The following is a 19,408-nucleotide window of genomic DNA, read 5'->3' as shown; positions in this document are numbered from 1 at the left end:
AGGACTAAATGACACTAAAGCACCAAAAAATAGATTTGAAAAATGAGCCAGTTACTCGAGATAATCGACAGACCTTGTGGTGAGAAGTTTCATGTAGGAACTACTTTCTGCAGAAGAATCTACTGGAACTACCTTCTTTCCAGTATAAAGAAAGTAGTTCCTACATGAAACTGTTCACAACAAGGTCTAAACTGAATCTTGAGTAACTGGGCCATAATTTTTAGAAAACTATCTAGATGAATAAACAGCACTGCAGGCCAGGTGAAAAGCATGTTTCTTTAATTTCAGGACTGTCCCTTTAAGGCAAAGACATGGGAGTTGGAATTGACTAAGTATGTTTCCCAAAAGTCAAAATATTACTTTGAAATTCAAGCTCTCTGCCTTTCTTATAGACCTTTTTTTCACAGCAGCCATTTTGACATGAAATAGTCGAGTAAACACAGATGTTATCAGTGATACTAGATAAGGTTCTCAGGTCAAACAGAGTCAGGGTGCTGCTATTATGCATGCTAAATACACTAAATGGAATCAGGGCTTAATTAGTATCATTGGTAACACCTGTGTTTACACTACTATTTCATATCAGTATGGCTGCTGTATAGCAAGGTCTAGACTTTGTTATTAAATGTTGTCAAATGCACCTCTGACCACTTTGCTGATGCAATATTTGCGTGTTTCGGGTGTATTTTCATCTATATTTCATGTCCTTTTGATGCAACCATGCGTGACTTTGATATAAGAGACAACATTTACAGATGAAAAACTACATCTTCGCCTGCTTTTTGAAAGTATCTCTGAAAGTCCATTAAAGATTTCTGGCGAGGCAGAAGATAAAACTAAAGTTGTCGAAGGTCAGTGGAAAGTTATTGGTAGCCACTGGAGATGGACAAAAAACTCAATTAGGCCGAGACTCTCCATTAGGCTTGAGGTTATGCTTGTGCATTTTGTGCATGTCTAAACAGGTCTGAGCAGAGCTGTGCACAGGGGATTGTGGGTATTCATACCACACAGAGGCTCTTATGTACTTTAATGAAAGCTGTGCTTCCCAGATATTCTTCTGCAGCGTGTGTACAGATGCACAGTAACAAGTAATTTTGCGCATGATATCAGTTTTTGGATTTGTGCAATTTTCTGATATAATATCTTCTTTTTTGTGCTCTGATATTGGCCTGGAATCTGATGCCAGTACCAGTAATCCCCATTCAAAGCAGATCTGAACAATTTTCCAATTACAGGGATGAGAAAATACAGAGCGCCACTCTTGGATGATGAAAATGAGTCGACAGAGGAGAGAAATTTGAGCCCACGGACTGAATAGACTGGCAGACCTGTAGTGAAAAAACAAACCCGGAGGTAGAGCAAAATCGGCAACTTCAGTTTTTCATATCTTGAATTTGAATTGAAAGCTAACGCGGTCTTGATGTGCAGTGGAAGCTGCGTGACCCGAGGGTCCTTCGCTGCCCGCCGGCGTAGACGCCAGCTTGACTGAGGAACGAGGTGATTTTTATTTTGGTGTGCGAGCAAAAATGTCTGAAAAGGTGACATTTATTCAGAGTTTGTGCCTTTCAAACTGTGCAAATGCAAACGCTTTTGTTTAGTGTTTGAAACGACTCAACGGAAAAAAGAGACAGAGCGCAGAGAAGCCCTCCAAGGCTTCCTGTCTAATAAAACACAGCGGGAGGAAAGATTACTTTTCTTTATAGAAGAGGTAATTACAAGAAAGTCTGCTTTTATGAAGACATAAATTGGTATGAGAAAGAGATGGGAGATGGAGGAGGGACGCAGTGGGGAAGTAGAAAATACATTACGGCGGAGAGACGGCCTCTGTAATCTGTCAATAGGAATTATCATGACACTGTGTGACAGAATAGACTGGTGTGTGTGTGTGTGTGTGTGTGTGTGTGTGTGTCCTTGTCTCGCTATCTCCCCTTTTTTTTCTGTGTATCTTTCCACTGCACCTTTTCTATCCTGTGTCTCTCTGTACAGTAAGTGTGTGTGTGTGTTTCTGCCTGAGTGCTTCCCGTGTCCGTGTGTGTTCTTAATCTGCGTTTGTAGTGAGGTTAATCCTTACCTGGCAAAGGAACACACTGGGTTAATCTGGAACAGGTGGGCGCTGCGTCATGTGGCTTACACACACTTATACACACACACACACACACACACACACACACACACACACACACACACACACACACACACACACACACACACACACAGTAAGCAAATGATGGGGCAGCAGAAAAAGGCTTAAATGGCTTTATGCACAGACAGGTGTGTAAAAGCACCCCTCCACCTGCAATGCAATGCTGAAAATAAAACCTTTTAGTCATTTCACTAAATCCTAAACAGTAAACTTGCAGTTTTCACATGTTTAACCTCAAAACACTGTGATGCAGGACAAATGGAAAATAATTTCGTATTATACAGACCAACCTCAATTTAAAGGAGTGAAATAGATTAATTTTTGGATTAATTTAATGTGCATCAGTTTGATAAATTAAGTAAGTCTATTTTAGAGAAAGTAAAAAGTCAAAACAAAAACTTTCTAGAGAGACCCTCTCAGAAACTGCCCAGTTCCACCCCAGTTTGATCTGCCGGCCACTGAGCAGCTCCACTAGAGCAGCTGGGGGTTAAAGTCTTGCTCAAGGCCACCTCAGTGTAGAGGCAAGCACTGTAAGTCAATATCAAGTCCAGTAAGTCAAACAGACATTTGATTTCTCTTCTCTTTTCTGTGCAGGGTCATAAACTATTATGTCGTTGCTTTTATTTTTATATTTTTCATTGCAGGATAGCCACTTTTGGACATTTTTGGAAGCCTTAAGCCTCTGGTTTCCCATGTCAGCAGTTAAATGACATCTAGGCCCACTGCTGCCAATAACAGACCCACCAGTGGGCTGGAGAACGTCATACTGGTTCCCCAATGAACACTGATTTTCTCTTTTTCAAAAAGCCCATCAACACAATACAACAGTACTGTCGCAGTGTGTGGGTGATGTGTGTGTGTGTGTGTGTGTGCACAGTGGGTGTAGATGAGCAAAAGAGATAAAGAAAAAGAGAAAGTGCACGTGGCTGCGCTGAGAGCACACAGGTGTTTGCAAACAGAGTGGAGGGATAAAAGTTTAGCAGTAAAGTTGTCTGGTGACAGTAAATGCACAGTTTGCCCACAAAAGCAAAAAAAGTGCAGGAAGTTCCTGTGTCTTGCTCGCCAGCTGCTGGGTAAAGTGAAGGGAGAGTCTGGGGGGATTAAACCAGAGCAGAGTGAGCTGATCTGGGGCTGTGGAGGATTCTGTTTTGCCTACAAAATGTGGATAAAATACGTTTTCAATGCCTTTTTAGTGGGCGTCAACATTGCATTTCCTCGTCATTGTCGAATAGACTTTTATAGACTTTGAATATTCTAAATAAATGCTTCAGGTTGCGTTTATGTCCGTCAGATGCAGCTGGGACGTGAGATGCATGGAGCTGCTGCACTGTTATGTGAGACATCCCAGTGAAAAACGCGTCTGACTTGCTTGCAGTCGAGTACCATCAGCGATTTAAGACGTCTGGAGGATGCATGCTGTTCCAAACTTAGTATCTCACAGGGAAAAGTGGAAGCTAGCTGCCCTACCTCGCTAATGTTAGCACCGATCTCCACGAGACGTTACCTATCATTCATTCAACGCCTGCTGAGTCATTCGCAGCTCTCACACACTCCACACGATCATTTCTGCACCGCGGGGACCTGGAAAGAGGACAGATCACAGGGGACACCCACAAGAAGACAGCTTAGAGAGCAAGAAGCTTATAGTTCAATGACAGACAATACAGCCAAGCTTAACATTTCGCCTGTTTTAATGCATTTTTAAAAGCTTTTCTATATGAAATGTACAACATAAACAAACTTGCCCTCCTCTGAATTGATTTGAGATGAAGAAAGCTCAAGTTCTTCTGTTTATTCTTTGATGAATAAACAGGAGCAGAAATGAGATTGTGTATAGCTAATTTGTTCTGCTGCGCTCGGTTTAATTGTTCTGTAGGGAATTTGAAACAGTTTGAGGCTGTCAGTATGTACATGTGGATCTACTTTGTTTTGCAAGTTAGAAACCAATTGATTTGAAGTGAGGAAGAATGACTTTGAGGACAGAGAGAGGATGACGGGGCAGTTGGTTTAGCAGGTGTAATGGCTTCAGTTAGTTTCGTCTATCAGCAGCTTTGGATTCTGCTGTGTGTGTGTATGTGTGCGTGTGTGTTTGTTGACATCGACAGTTCTACAGAAATAGCAGCAAAATCAAATATTGCTGCTCCCGAGTCACATTTCCTGCCCTCACTCTGTTTGACTGCAGGTGACACACAAACACACACTCGGTCACGCACGTTTTTTGTGTTTCGCACAGACACAGTCAGACGTCACACCTTTTTCCCACACATTCCTCGCTGTCTGCACACGCGCACGCTCTCAAAGCGCCATATGTTTCCATCAGTAGGGGTGTGGATGTACAGTATAACAGGGTTTTACCAGCCGGGGGAAATTAGTCTTCACTCATCTCTCTCTCACACACACACACTCTTGTGTCACACTCATTTATTACTGTACTCGCTCTCTTTCTTAGCCTGTTTTCTCTTCCTTTTATTTCTCTCTTTTTCTCCCTGAAGCGTATACAGTCCCTCACTCTTTCATTCCCCTTCTTTCCTCTTTCCATTCATCTCTCTGTCGTCTTCCCATCCCTCCCCCAGTCTTTTTTTTTCCTCCTGCTGTTTTCTTCTTCCATCTTGTTTATTCTCTCTGTTTTTTCCCTCATCTGTTTTCCTTTTCGCTCTCTCTGATCTCCTTTTGCGCCCAAACAAAATCCAAATGTGGGGGAGGCATGTGTATTTTATAACAACCTGATTGTGTGACACCTCTGCAGGCTTAATGGCCGTTGTGCGACGGTTTCTTTTACACTTTGTTTGTGTTTGTTGGTGCTTATGTTTCTCCCTGATTTTGGAGGTGTGCACATCTTTGCCAGCTTCTGTCTCTACAGTTACCCATAACCAGAAGGTGATTTGTTAATTTTTAACAGCAAACTGACTCATAAATGACTCCTCTAGATCCAAGATGAAACTGAGAGAAGGGCTGGACTGAGATGAAAAAAAATAAAAAATTGGAAATCCGTCTGCTACTTCAGCACCACGGACAGCGCCGTGCATTAATACACAGTACAGTGAGGTTACTGATATTTCAGAGACATGGTCGGGGCCATAGGTTCTAACTTGCACTAACCAAAGTCAGATAGAGGATCAACGAACACCCACACAGTCCTACTGAAGCACTTCATCTGAGTTATATTGTTGTTGTAATTTTTCCTAGGGGCTGTAAGGATAAATTAATGCTAATCCAGAACCATTATATCTATTTGTCACGATTACCAGTGGTTTACCACAACGGGAGAGTGTTACAGGAAATGAGTTAGCATATTAGGTTCCCTCGTTGAGAAGTTAATGGGATTTGAATGGGTTTTTCCTTACTTTCCTGAAATGAAGTCTGTGCTTGAAAGCTTAAGAGATTTATCACATTTTGTTCGACGACATAAAACACATAATGAATTTTGAATCTTTCATGTCATGTCAATTGGTTAAGGAAAATGCACAAACTTTGCAACCCAGCATGTGTCCGAAGTGTCCAACTGGTGACTTAGGCAGAAACCTTTGCACCATTTTTGATTTTACGTGGGTCTATTGACTTTAAAGTAAGAGACTATCCTCAGTTGGAGTAATTATTTCTTTTGCCCCCCATCCTTTTGACATTTTTCTACATAAGAAAACTGTCTACCATCTGGCAAGTTTGTATTCAAGATTTTCAAGATAAAGAATAGTGTTGTGCGCGGTGCTGTGACTGACAGTTGGGGGTGTTTTAATAAAAGAGGGTAAAAGTCAGAAGTATTTCTCTCTCTGAAGCTTTTTTTTGTGTTTTTATGACTATCTCTCTGCTGTCAGTCCATCCCGGCTTCTCCAATTTCATTTTCTTCTGTTCTCCTTCTCCCTCTGTCTTCCTCCAGCTTTCTGACTCTATAAGATGATGGGTATCAGCTCCACATTTTGGAGCTTGTAAATATATTTTTTCCTGGACAGCTGCAGAGACACACACACACATCGACTGATGCACACACACACGACTGTATGGTAGCAGTGGTTTGGCCCATCTGTGCCTCTCCAGTTGAAGAGAAAAGGCTGGAGTACATCTGTGGCAGGCTTAGTTTGAAATGTAACACACACACACATGCACACACACACAGCTCTTCGTTTTTCAGTCTGGGGATCTCTTGGTGTGCACTTCCCGCAGTACATGTGTGTGTGTCAGGAGAGAGACAGGTCACTAGATTAGGTGAACATGATGGTGTGTGTATGGCACTAACAGAAAGTGAGGCTGACATTAGTTTGACTGTGAGTGTGTGTGTGTGTGTGTGTGTGTGTGTGCTAATTGACATTGAGGCTGACATAAGCTTGTCATCCATGCCTCTCACTTTCCAGTCATCTTTTTCTCTCCTGCTGCCACTTCTCTTTCTGCTTCCCTCTGTTTCTCTTGTCATTCTGTCTCTTCCTCTTTCCCTCTTTCCGTCCCCTCTCCTCTCTTCATCTGTTACCACCTCTCCTCCAGCTATATCCCGCTCTCTCCATCGCTTCCTCTCCGTCTCATCTCTCAGTAATGACCTGATCTGATTGGATTTGGTCTCAGATTCCTTCCGTGGCTAATGGCCGTGACCGTTGCTAGGCAGCCGGTGCCAAAACAGCGACAAACATGGCTGTTGCGCCGGGCCGCAGCGACAACAGCGGAGACGGATCACTTGTTTGCCCTCGCGGGGCTTCTTTGCTTACACTTCCACTGAGCTCCATTAAGATGGTGACAGGCCTGTTGAGACTGGCCTCCATGATGGATCGGACAGTTAGCATGAATTTATCCATCTATCACACACAGCGCCAGTCTATTAGAAATACATTTTAGGAAGATAAGTACAGGTTCTGCATAATCTCCTGTCAGATATGTGACATATAAATGACATTTGGCGTCAGACCCAGTTAATTAACATTTCATTTGAATGCGATCTGGGCTCTGCGGTTGAGAATACAGAAAGTGCTGTGGAAAGGTTGACATGCTAGCAGCTCAACATAACTTTAAATAATATTACGCACAGACATGAGGGAGATTTCATAACGGTGTGCTTGAGTGTAGAATACCACAGGATGAGTTCTTATAATTACAAAGATGTGAAGCTGCACAATTTTAAATCAAGTGTAACACGGCAGCCTGTGCAGGCGAGGAGATAAAGAAGCATCAATAACCCCTTTGTGTGATGTCAGATTCATTTGCATAGCACTAGAGGATTACATTAGAGGTTGGAGAAATTACAGCTAATATATGGAGGTTTATAGTTTAATTTTCAGTGTAACACAACTTGAACTTCCATTCTGCTTGACGATGAACTGATAAAATAAAGTTTACTGCACTGTGGTGGAACTGATGTGCTGGAATGGTGACGTTTGCTCTTGAATAACTTGCTTGTAAATGAGAAAATGTATATGGATTTAGCAAAAATCCAGACAGGACATTATGAGCCTGTTCTGCTGATCTTATTCTGGCTTTTCTGAACATTGGTTTAAAACTGACTTTGCACTCACCACATCCATCGTAGAGACTTGGGAAATGCAGGAAACCTTTCCAAAATGCTTTCCACATAAACCTTAGTTTTATAAACCATTTTTCATCATTGTAACCAATCATAAACACAAAAGTTAGCCTCCTCAAATAGCTGTTGTAGCTAAATGCATTGAAATCTATGAGTTATGCATCCGATTGGGGTGGGAAAGTTTTAGTAGACTCGTGCTGCTTGACATGAAGTTTTTTCTAAGTCTCAACACAGCGGAGTTGGCGGGCAGTTGGCTAATTTAGCAGGACTTATACTTGTCAGACTCATGAGAATAGGTCCCGGGTTGAAAAATATTTGAATTTCTCCCTAACATTCTGGGGATTTTTGCTCTTAACAGCCATGGTTGTTTTTGGGAAACTTGCCTGTGCTGCAAATGGGAAAATGTAGGCTACATGGTTGCACAGTAAGCATTTTGTGAAGTTCAGCAAAGAGAAATGGGAAGTTTCTTAAGTAGCTTTGTTACACTCTTCCTTAGCTGGAAGCCAACAGGTGAACAGACACAGGGACCGACCAGACAATAACTAGGCCATACTTTGATAGTTTCAGGGCTGCATTACAAACCGCACCGTCTGAAACACTGATACGGGCTGTGTGTGTCCTCTCCGGGGACCTAATTTCTTCAGTCCCTGCTGGAGTTCAACATGAAAGCTCTAAACGTGCTGCTGCGGCAGCTCAAACTGTGGTTACACTACCTACAGCAGTTACTCTCTGGTCTGTTAACTGTGCAGATGAGAAACCACCACCGGCGGCGTCCATGGCAGTGGTGTGAGACACCCGGCACCTCTCCACGGCTTCTCTCAGTCCAAGATTAGATCCAAAATATTTAAGAGACTATTACTTTTCCTGTGTCCTTGCTTAGTCTCAAGCACCAACTCTGCACTTATCTGACTACTTGCTTTGTTAATTAAACTAGATTATTTCAGGGAAATTGGATTTTTGTCCTTCTGTCTTTACTTTTTCGTCCCCTGAACTCATTATTTGGCTGTTTGCAAGACCTTAAACTTATTTTACTGCCACGCTTTTGGTTATCCATCCTCCACACGAGCATCTGCTAAATGCTTAAGATGTAAATGGAACGTAATGACTCAAGTTGATAATGTATTTATGCATTTGTATTCGCTCCCTTGGGGAGAGTGCTCTCTTTGTCCTTTTCCACTTTGAAAGCAAAAGCCATTAAGGAGGACAAATACGACGCCTGTACTGCTGAAGTGCTAAAACTTTAATCATTTTATTTGTTTTCAACTTTTTCTCTGGCGACACTGGGCAGGAGAGATTTTATGTGCAGTTTAAGTGTTGGTTCGTTCTTCGTGGTAATGGCCAGTGATGTTGTGTAAATTAACTCTGCATGGGAGAGCTATGTGCGTCGGACTTGTTTTTGTAACGTAAAAACATGGATTTCATCAGCCTTTTTCAGGACATTTTGTGTTTTTTGCAGAAGGAAAAGCACATGAGTGGATAATGACTTAAATCTGTGAGCATGAGGTGCAAATGGATTTACTTTTATGGCTAATTCAACTCCTTTGCACTTCAAGAGACGGTAACAGTGATGTATAAGGAGATAATAAAAATAAGAGAAAAAAGAAATCATGTCTTATTTACAAACAATAATCCGCAATATTTAAAATATATTGAAAGCCATACTCTCAGACTAAGCTCAGTAAAAGTGCACCACATTACAGTTAAAGGTACAAAAGTCATCAATAGACAATTAGCCTATTTTTTTCACTCTTAGCCTCACATTCTCCTTTGCATCTGTTATAAATATAGTTAAAGATTATGTGGGCTATAAATGTGTGTTACTTTTTAGAGGAGTTATTTTGATAACTACTTGTACTTCTACTTGTTATTATAAATTAACAGTGTTTTGCTTGAGTACACTCTGTCCACCTCTATAAATCACCCAGCGTTTTTATGATTCACCAAATTCTGCATCCATATTTCATGACCGCGAGCTTTGCACTTAGTGGAGGTTAGACCTCAGATGTCTCTCCTCCTGGTCTTTGTTTCTAGAATCGTTCCCCCTGCCTCTGTAGTTTCACTGAGCGCTGCTGTCAGACTCCAGCTGACTTCCATGACGGATCAAAACAACCTTGCAGTTTCTCTCGCCATCATTAGCCGAGAAACTGATGGGTTGAAAGTACGCCCCATGTTGGATCCAGCTCCTTTCTCCCACTTAGTTTCAGCAGAGTCTATTAGCCGGACAGCTGCTTTGATGCATGTGAGTACACACTCCTGTTCCTTCTCCTTCCTTTCGTCATTTTCTGTTGTTTATCAAGTGTGGGGGGGTTCTAGGGGTGCTACAGGTCTGGATGACTGTCTCCTGCTGTCTGAGCGTCTAGTTAACCGCAGGTTCTGTTGCCGGCGTAGCTTCCGTCTCAGTGGGAGGTGCTCAGACGTTTTTCTCCTGGGAGCACAGAACAGTAGATTTGGAGATCAATTGAAGAGTTTTGTTCTGAAAAGTATGATGCCCAGTAGGTGTCTGGAGAAATCTTCTGATAAAAGCCCTCCATCACATTAGTAATTTGTGCCCGTAAATTACAAAATCCTCCCGCAAATACTGACTCGATGCACTCACATTACTGAAGGTAGACAGATCAAGAGAAATGGAAAAATGAACTCAGCTCGTCTTGTGCTGTAATGAATATTCCATTATCTTACAGCTGCTGCAGTGAAAGACTCGCATCCAAAAAGTTCTGCGGGACGGCGAGCAGCCTGTGGGGAAATCTCAAGAAGCAAACACCACTGTGGGGGGTTAAAAGTTTGGTGGTGCAGTTACTTGGGGCGAGAGGATGCAGAGAGTCCTAAAATGAACTGGAAGTCAGAGTCACAGTTTCTCACCCTGTTCACTTCAATGTTACACAAACTTTAGATTAAATTAGTACAACAACATTCAAAAAATGCTTTGGATAAAGGATTATAAAGATCTAGTCTGATGGTATGAATGCAGAACTTGCCGTATGCCATTTGTTTTGTCATTTCTCATTCTGTTACTGACTGTAACTGAATGAAAGCAAGTCATATGAACGCTGAAGAGAGTCAGCTTGTCTGTTTCTGTGAGCATTACGCCGTCATGTGATGAGGAGTAACAGTCTGATGGATCAGTTTTAGTTACAGTTTCTGCTCCGGCTGCCGCAGGCGCTGTCCAGAGTGCTGAATCCTGGAGCTGTCCCAGGTACTCAGCATCACTCAGTCAGCAGGTTAGAGTCCTGCAGGAACTACTTACCCTGCTATCGCTGCACGTCCTGTTGGCTTTTTACGCTAAGAAACCACCAGGGGACATATTCACTGAGTATCTTATCGTACGACTATGAAAAGGATGGACATCAGTCATCGTTTGGTCTTTAAAATGTCAAAAAATAGTGCAAAACGCTCATCATTATTTAATAAAGCCAGGTGTTACATCTTCTTTTTGCTTGAAATTAACTGACAACTGTTTTGATAACTGGTTAATCATACAGGACATTTTGCAAAGTTATTTTTTTCCATTCTGAATGAATTCACTCATGTCTACAGGGTTTAGCTGACAGGTGACTGGTCTGGGTCAGTGAACAGGAAATTAAATATTTATCAGTACACGGGAGAGCAAGGGAATTCAGATTTGATTAAATCAGACAGATTTCCTTGACAATCACTTTCGATATTTTATAAAATGTGTCACAAAACTGATACATAAAAGGAATTAAAATGAAGAATTGTGGAGCAGACTCTGACATCAAACACCAGCTGCATGTTGCTGACACATCTGTCCACATCTTCATCCTTTAACTCTCCAAATTGCACCAATTTGACCGTGTAATCCTGCGATGGCCATGAAATCAACATCATTTGGTTTCTTATTTATTGCATGTTGAACTAAGTGGGCTCTGAGGAGAGTATTTGGGTTTCATGAATCAGTGAAAAACTTAACATTTATCCTGAGTCGCTGTGTTGGATAGTTGTTCAAACCATTATCTGTGCTGTTATTGGATTGTTTCAGTTTATCAGTGTGTTGATTGGATCCTTATTAACTCACCTGGCATCAAAATATGCTTCTAAAACTCCATTATTGTTATATTTTCTCCAAGATGCTTCAGGCAGTAATTTGTTTCAATTTGTCCAGGGACTACAGATGATTAATTAATTGATTAGCTAACTTCAGCACATTTTCATTGAAGTGTAAAGTCGTGATGCACAATATAAAGGTTTTTTAAAGTATAAAAGTTTATGCAGCAGAACCAGAGAAATCATCTTTTTTTATTCCACACAGGCCTCTTTCTTGTGAAATCCTGCAGCCTACATTTCCCACAGTGCAACATGAGTGCGGACAAGTTGTTGTCCTTAAATCAAACCAATGCTGACTCATGTGACATCACTTGAGGTAATTTATCAGATTTCAGTAATCTCTATGCCACTTTTTTCACATAGACAGCAGCAACATCTGGAAACGACATGTTTTCATGAGGCCACTTTTTGTTCCAGTGTCTTCTTTGTCTCTCTCTCGTCTTGATATATATTATTGCACGCGTTATTTTATCTTCTCTGCTCGTTCCTGAGGAAGTCGTTCTCTTATTGAAACCACTTACGGGGCGCTGAAGTCATTGCGGTGCTTTTGAAGCGATCATTTTTGTGATATAAACATGAAAGGCAGGCAGGGCTGAGATATGCCGCTCTACATGAACTCAGATGATTTCCTCTGAGATGTGGGAGCACATTTAGAGAAACTGTCTTTTGATCAGGCGGAGGATTGATTTTGAACGGAGAAGTAAATGCACTGCGGGCTTACATTTACAGGCCAGTTTGTTTGTGTTTCCTGTTGTCCGTCAAACACCGACACTGATGTAGTAGCCAGACAAAAAACACTTTCATCTCAGCCAAAAAACTGGTGTCACTGGACAGTTTATTCTCAGAATATGTGATACAAGCTCTCTGTGTTTGAGTGTATTTTTGAGCGTCGTGTGACCACGTCCGGTTGAAACATTGCACATTTAAAGGCTGTTTTCCAGTTTGGCAGAATGATTCTCAGCTGTCACACAGATATTTTCTGTAGCTCTGCCTCTAGTCATGAAGCCCGTTTGAGGCTGATCCTCCATCCTCTTATATGTCTTTCACTCTGTGTCCTGCAGGTTTCTGTCTTTCTCTTTCTCTTTATCTATCTCTGACTGTCTTTACTTTCCTCTGTCATTTGGTCTTCCCTCTCTCTTTCTTTTTTCTTTCAGGTCCTGTCAAATCCCTTTTCTCTTCCCGGGAGTTCATTTCCCTCTTCCTTTCCTTCTCCTTACCTCCTCTCCACTTGATTTCCTCTCTTTCTTTTCCCCCTGACGCTGCTCTCAAACCAAGATTAAGCTATTAATGTTAGAGTCTCTTTAATGAGATGCATGTGGCTGTGTGCATGCTCCATGAGTATATCTGTGTGTGTGTCCATGCATAACTTTCTGTGTCAGTGTGACTGTGTGTGTGTGAAGCTGCCGCAGGTTTCAGTAGCAGAACAGCGGTTTAAATGGACTATTGATCGTGCCTCAGTCTTTGACTGCCTCCTGCCCTCCCTGCTAATTCTCACACACTCGCTCACTTTGCCTGACAGCACACACACACATGCAAATTTGCACAAACGCAAACACACAATGAAGTGTTCAGAAGAAAGCATGCACATGCTGATACACAGACATTTTTAGTCACAGGAGACAGTTTTTTTCTAATTAATTCTAACAGGCATAGTGTACTGTTAAAACTCTTTTGCTCACACATCTGCAAAACAATCCTGACAATCCCGTATGCAGGATAATACTCAGGATACAAGAATTTGAAACATCTGCACAATACTACAATAAATAATAAGGTCAAGCACAGCTGTAATGATCAAAGATGGTCTACACCCTGACATAAACATGAAAATAAGAACATCTCAAGATGATCCACAGGGTCAAGCTATAAATGGCGGTTCCAGCTGTCATGCCAGATGTCAAAAACATCCAGTTGTTCTCTGTTAAAGGGTAATTTAATTATTTTTTAACCTGGACCCTCCTTTCCCATGTTTTTGTGTCTTAAGTGGCTAATGGGGACAAAAACGGTTGAAACTGGTCCACGCTGAGGGAGGGTGCTGCAGCCGCCAGCTGTAAAATGGGCTGCAGAAGGTAATTGCGCTCCATCAAGTCGCCAAATGCATCTACTAAAAGTGTTTCTGGAGAGGAACGAGAGAGAGCTGAACATCAGAGAAGCAGCAGGTTAAAACAGTATCTAGAGACATATTTTTAGTGGTGAATCGACTGAATTCAGAGTTAATTTCAGCCAAATGTGAGTTGATTTTTCTTGGAGAAGCGGAAAGATGAATCGAGAAGTTTTTTGGGGAGTTTGAATGAAGTCTGTTTTATGATGATAAAATGATCAGTAAACGGTGTCTCGTGGGTTCTTGTTAAACAAAATTTATCTCACTCTTTAATAAAAAAAGTCTACACTTGCAGGGATCCTTTGTTTCCAGACACTTGGAAGCTTGTCAGTGGTAAAAGCAAGCACTCTTTAATACGTTTTTTTTTTTAAAAAAAGGTTTAACGTGTAGTGGACCAGTTTAAAAAAATGTTGTCCCCATCAGTCACTTAGACACAAACAGATTGGAAAATAGGGTCCCGGTTGAAAAATCACAAAGTTATCCTTTAAGACGGCACAGCAAGCAGCATGCTGAGCCACAGAGTAAATAAGCTGCAGCCAGCAGTTTCAATCAATTATGTGACCAGGAGCGACCAATAGCGGCCGTTTTTACATCTGTTTCAGTCACATGGTGCAGGTGAAGCGTGACTGTACAGATTTTTGTACGTCAGTGTTCAGGTTGAAGAGAATCCGTCTTGTTCAGACCTTCCAGCCACAAAACATACTGACATCCTCTTTCTATGGATGTTAATTAATCACGGTTTAAACCCAAGTTTCATCATAATATCATATTATGTTGTTTCTTTGGACAACAAGACAATATTTGCTGATTCATAAAATGATTTTGATTCAATTCAGCTCAGGGGCCTGCATCTCCTGACAGAAAACAGTGGTGAAATTTCAGCCTGCATGCACATTTTTTCAGTCTAACATTGATGAAAAAGAGCAGCTAATATTACTGTAGTGAGAGGAACGAGTGAGCAGACTGCTGAGTGAGTTGCCCAGCCACGTTTTGTTGTGTCTCCTTAGCTTTTTTATCTCATCATGACATTGTTTGCATATATCTTCAGCCTGCTGATTTATCCCCGAGAGGGCGGTAAGCATCCTCATCATCTTTTTCTTGCCTGCTTTCCATTCTCTGCCCGGTGGTAGCACGGTTTGAATGTTTAGGAAGGAGGTCTGTGACTGGACAGAATAGGTGATGAAGATCTACCATGGGAATTTCAAAATAAAACTGCATCTGCACAGATGATGATATGGATCGATGATATTTATTACTTTAGGACAAATTGCTTTACTAGTTATAAAGCAGGCCTGTTGCAGGTTAAGTGTGCACTAAATTAGTCTCACATGCGAATGTTTAACTGGGAGAACTATATAGGAATCTTATTATTTTTGCCGGTATTTGGTCATAAATTAAAGCTACAATTATTACACGTAATCCCGAGGTGAATGTGGATGTCTGCTCCAAATTTCATTGCAATCCATCCAATAGTTACTGAGATGATTCAGTCGATCAGACAACAGACAGGCCGACACAGTTCTAAAAATACAACTGGAACACATGGATCATGAAATGGGGTCAGGACATCCATACGTTAAAGTCAGATGCTACTAATCCCTGCACATTCCTAAGTACAGAAACGGCAGAGTTCAAAGTCCAGTGGAAACGGACGACATACGTGAAAAATGTGAATTAACCGCCACTAAACCGATGAGGAGACTGTAAACGTCTTCATGTTAAGAGATGAAACAGACAGACATGTCATATTTGTATGGTGGTTATCAGTCAGAGGAGCTTTTTTTAATTATGTCATCTGCACACTCTTCTTCTGCACTGGTTTAATGGAGCCAACTGTTTACATCTATGAATCAACTCCCAGTGTTCACAGAACGGTAGTGGATGGAAATATGCATTTTCTTTTGCGGATTTTCTGGAAATTTGGTTAAAATTTGCAATAGATTTGAATGGAAAATACAGACACTCCTGCAGACACTCCTTTTTGTCTCTCATTCCACACTGTCTCTATTTTAGGAAATGTGGTATGCAGTCGCTGACCCAATAAAAACAGGTTTGTGTCCCATTTTGTGTCCTATGTAACATTGATTGAACGCATTTAAAGGCACTAATTAACCGATTTTGTATAGTTGAGGACATGACACAGACCAGAGGTTTAGTGACGATAATAAAGATGAATTAAAACTAAAATATCATAAAATTATTTGGCCGTGAAAAGAACAGTGGACTTCTGCCCAAGAGCACTAAAATAGCCAGAAAAGAGCGTCAAACACACACACAAAAATGTGTGCACACACACACACACACTCATGATAACTGATAATACATTCATTGAACACACACACACACATCCATCCAGAACAACATTGCACTCTCATGGGCACTAATGCATAGAGAAGTGAATCCTGCGCCATGGGAATACACTGACATACACACACACACACACACACACACACACACACACACACACACACACACACACACACACACACACACACAGATGTGGATGGATTACCTGCTTTAGATGAGATTGTTTGCTACATGCTTCCATTTCATTCATGCCTCACTGCTCAGCCTGCCATTATCTCACATTGGAAGTGTGTGTGTGTGTGTGTGTGTGTGTGTGCGTGTGTGTGCGTTTGAGACTGCATGCTTGGGTGTTTGTGTGTGTGTGTGTGTGTGAGTGTGTGTCCAGCGTCTCACCACAGTGCACTGCTCAACGTGGGACCTTTTAATTAAGGGAGAAGTTTCATTATCAGCTCCATTAGTCAATGCCTGGCTGGTGTCAACAGTCACACACACACACACACACACACCAACACACACACACACACACACACACACACACACACACACACACACTGAAAGCGCACAGTTAGCTGGGCTGGTGTAATATTTAACCTGATGTTCTGTTTCAGGATGAGAGTGTAATTTATTATCCGTAGTAATGGGAAGTGACCCCATTTCCAGTCAAATGAGGGAGGCGGGGGAGACGTGTTATTATAAGTCATCATGTCGTCATTTCCATTGTAATGCATGTCACAGGCCACTGTACTCTGCACCGCTACGGAGGAAAACAGCCTGTACAGTGCAGGATAATGTCCCTGCCAGTATGGTCAGATACCACAGTCGAATACTGCACAGCAAAAATACTTCTGCCTTCATAAAGGTTTGTTTATCAGAATAGTAATTTATTTTCTGATAATGGTCTAATTGATTAATTGACTCATTTTTTATGTAGTTGTATATAAGCTTCCTATATGTTTTGCATGCAAACTGGTTACCCAAGCTAAGATAGCCTTTAGTTTTTCCTAAGAACAACAGATTTTGCAGCAGGAGAACCTAATTTTCTTGGTTAATATAACAGACACTGAGGAATTGATTGCTTCAGTGGATGACATTTACAATCAAAACTGACTGGACATCCATGTAAAAAGTGCTGTATTTTCTCTTTCAGACAAGTCAAATGTTTGTTGAACATCATCACTGTTGGAAGGAAAAAAAAATTCTCAAAATTTTCATTGTATAAATTCTTTGAAAGATTGCATGCTCTCCAGTCAGTTGAAAAAAAAAAATCTACAACCTTGGGCTTTTTGAGTCCTTTTGAAAAACCAACGAAAGTGGAAAATACTCATCCGTCAAGCTGTGAAAGCAGGGCTGTTTTCCTTTGTTCCTCAGAAAGTTGACATTTCAGATAGACAGCAGTGGATTCAGAGAAAGCTTGTATTTCTCAGAAGGAGGAAAGTCAAGTGTGTTCTCACAGATGACTAATGTTAATATTTTACTGAGTTTCCTGTTAAAAGTTCATTGTGCCACTCACCAGTTGGAGATGAACGGGACAAAGTTAGTAATTTGCATGAGTATTTTTTTTTGGAGAGTGTATCTATGTTCCCAGAGTCCCATGTTGTTTGTTAACCTCTAGCCCTCCTCTGTAAACCAATAAGTGCTATATAGAGCTGTGGAACGTACGATCTCGGGATCATAAGACTCTGGATACACTCAAAATGCGTTCCTAGGTTTTCATCCTATACTATCAGTTATTGCACACAAAAACAATATTTTTTTTGTCATTGTTAATGTATTATTTATCATTAAATTCAGTGTTTTAGCTCAGTGTGTCAGCATGTGATCTGCGGAGGCACAGCAGTGCAACTTCTGTGATTATTTCATTCTGTTTCATCTGGAGAGTTTCCTCTGTCCAGGTTTTTTTTTTTGTTTTGCTGCTTAAAAGTCCCACAATATTTTGTGTAGTAGCCTAAAGGGGTGCAGGTGTGGGTCTCCAGGGAAAGTAATACACTCCAGTGGGTGGTTGCCTGCTTGCATGTTGGTTTGGACGAACTCAGAGCTCATCATCACGAGCAAAACTTGCTAACGTGCAAAAATATGGTTGAATACAGGCTGAAAGAAATGCCATTAACTGACATCGTATAAGAAGATGTTTTCACCTTTATTTGAAGTTTGGGCATTTTGTATTCCTCATGAGCTCACCAGCAGAGGTTATTTAGAGAGTTGAGACTATGAGTAATTAGCTTTTCTTTGGCAGAAAGTTTCTGGTGCAAATGTCTTATTAGATAATTGTGCAGTGCAGTAAATTCATCATAAAATGGGTTTCATTCCAAAATGAGACTTGGATACAAAGTAATAACACCTACACTTACTAAATGATTGACAGGACAAAATTAAAACACATTCAGAAACACAAGAGACAACTCAGATTCCGGGTCGATGAGTCACTTTTTCAGACAGCATCCACCACGACTACTCCACACAAAATAATGATGTTGTTTTCTCAGCTGACAACTGCATCTGGTTGTGTTGATGAGCAGCAAATGGCACGCATCTCCACAATGACTGTGTGCACAGTAATGACTTTTAAATAGCGGAGAGGGGGTCTTTCCACGAAGGGCAACAAGTGGGAACTGTGCTGACTCACTCCTGTTAGTCGCGTGACGGTGACGACCGGGCGGCGGAGGCCTGGAAGTGGCACGCTGATTGATATGATGAGGATGCAATTAGCCCGGAGCAAGATTAGAGGAGCCTCTTATCATGCTAAGCACCACTTGCATTTTGTGTGTGTGTGTGTGTGCGTGTGTGTGAGAGAGAGAGAGCCTGATATCCAAAGAGACACAGTTAAACATGTTTCGATTGTCAACCAGTCAGTCAGAGAGATTGGAGTCTGGTATGTGCTGGTATTCATCAAAGTTCGTGTGCGCTCTTTTCATGTTCCTTTTGAACTGCTGCCATGCATCTGACATGACCTGTACTCTCAGATTGCCTCATCTGAGCTCAAACCCTCGCACATTCATTCACAAACACACACACAAACACACACACAGATATGTACAGATCCTTCCTCCTGACAGTCTGTGTTTTTTCCTCTGGCAGATGAAAGAGAAGACGTTCAGAAGAAGACTTTCACAAAATGGGTAAACTCACAGTTGGCTAAGGTAAGACAGCTTCCTGTTTCCTTTCCATTATTCAACATGTCCTCTATTCCCTGTCTGCGCCTGCCACAGCCTCTAACTGGACTGTGGACATTGTGATTGCTTTCTTTCATCCCTATATACTGATGTGTCCATATGTAGCAGACATGGGTTGGAAGTGT

The 19,408-nt window shown here is 41.4% G+C and overlaps 1 protein-coding gene across 8 annotated transcripts in view; it reads left to right on the top strand.

The window, feature by feature from the left end:
• Window positions 1–19,408, top strand: part of dmd (dystrophin) — a 331,517-nt gene that overhangs the window by 78,906 nt on the left and 233,203 nt on the right. For all 8 annotated transcript variants that reach the window (XM_084713783.1, XM_084713788.1, XM_084713787.1 and 5 more), the window contains exon 2: window positions 19,189–19,250. In XM_084713783.1, coding sequence (XP_084569909.1) covers window positions 19,189–19,250 — 62 coding nt within the window. The remainder of the gene's footprint in view (window positions 1–19,188; window positions 19,251–19,408) is intronic.

This window comes from Lutjanus erythropterus, chromosome 24 (assembly GCF_056507025.1).
Source record: "Lutjanus erythropterus isolate fLutEry1 chromosome 24, fLutEry1.hap2, whole genome shotgun sequence".
NCBI lineage: Eukaryota > Metazoa > Chordata > Actinopteri > Lutjaniformes > Lutjanidae > Lutjanus > Lutjanus erythropterus.
Note: the sequence above shows the minus strand (reverse complement) of the source record. Positions and strands in the feature narration are given on the sequence as shown.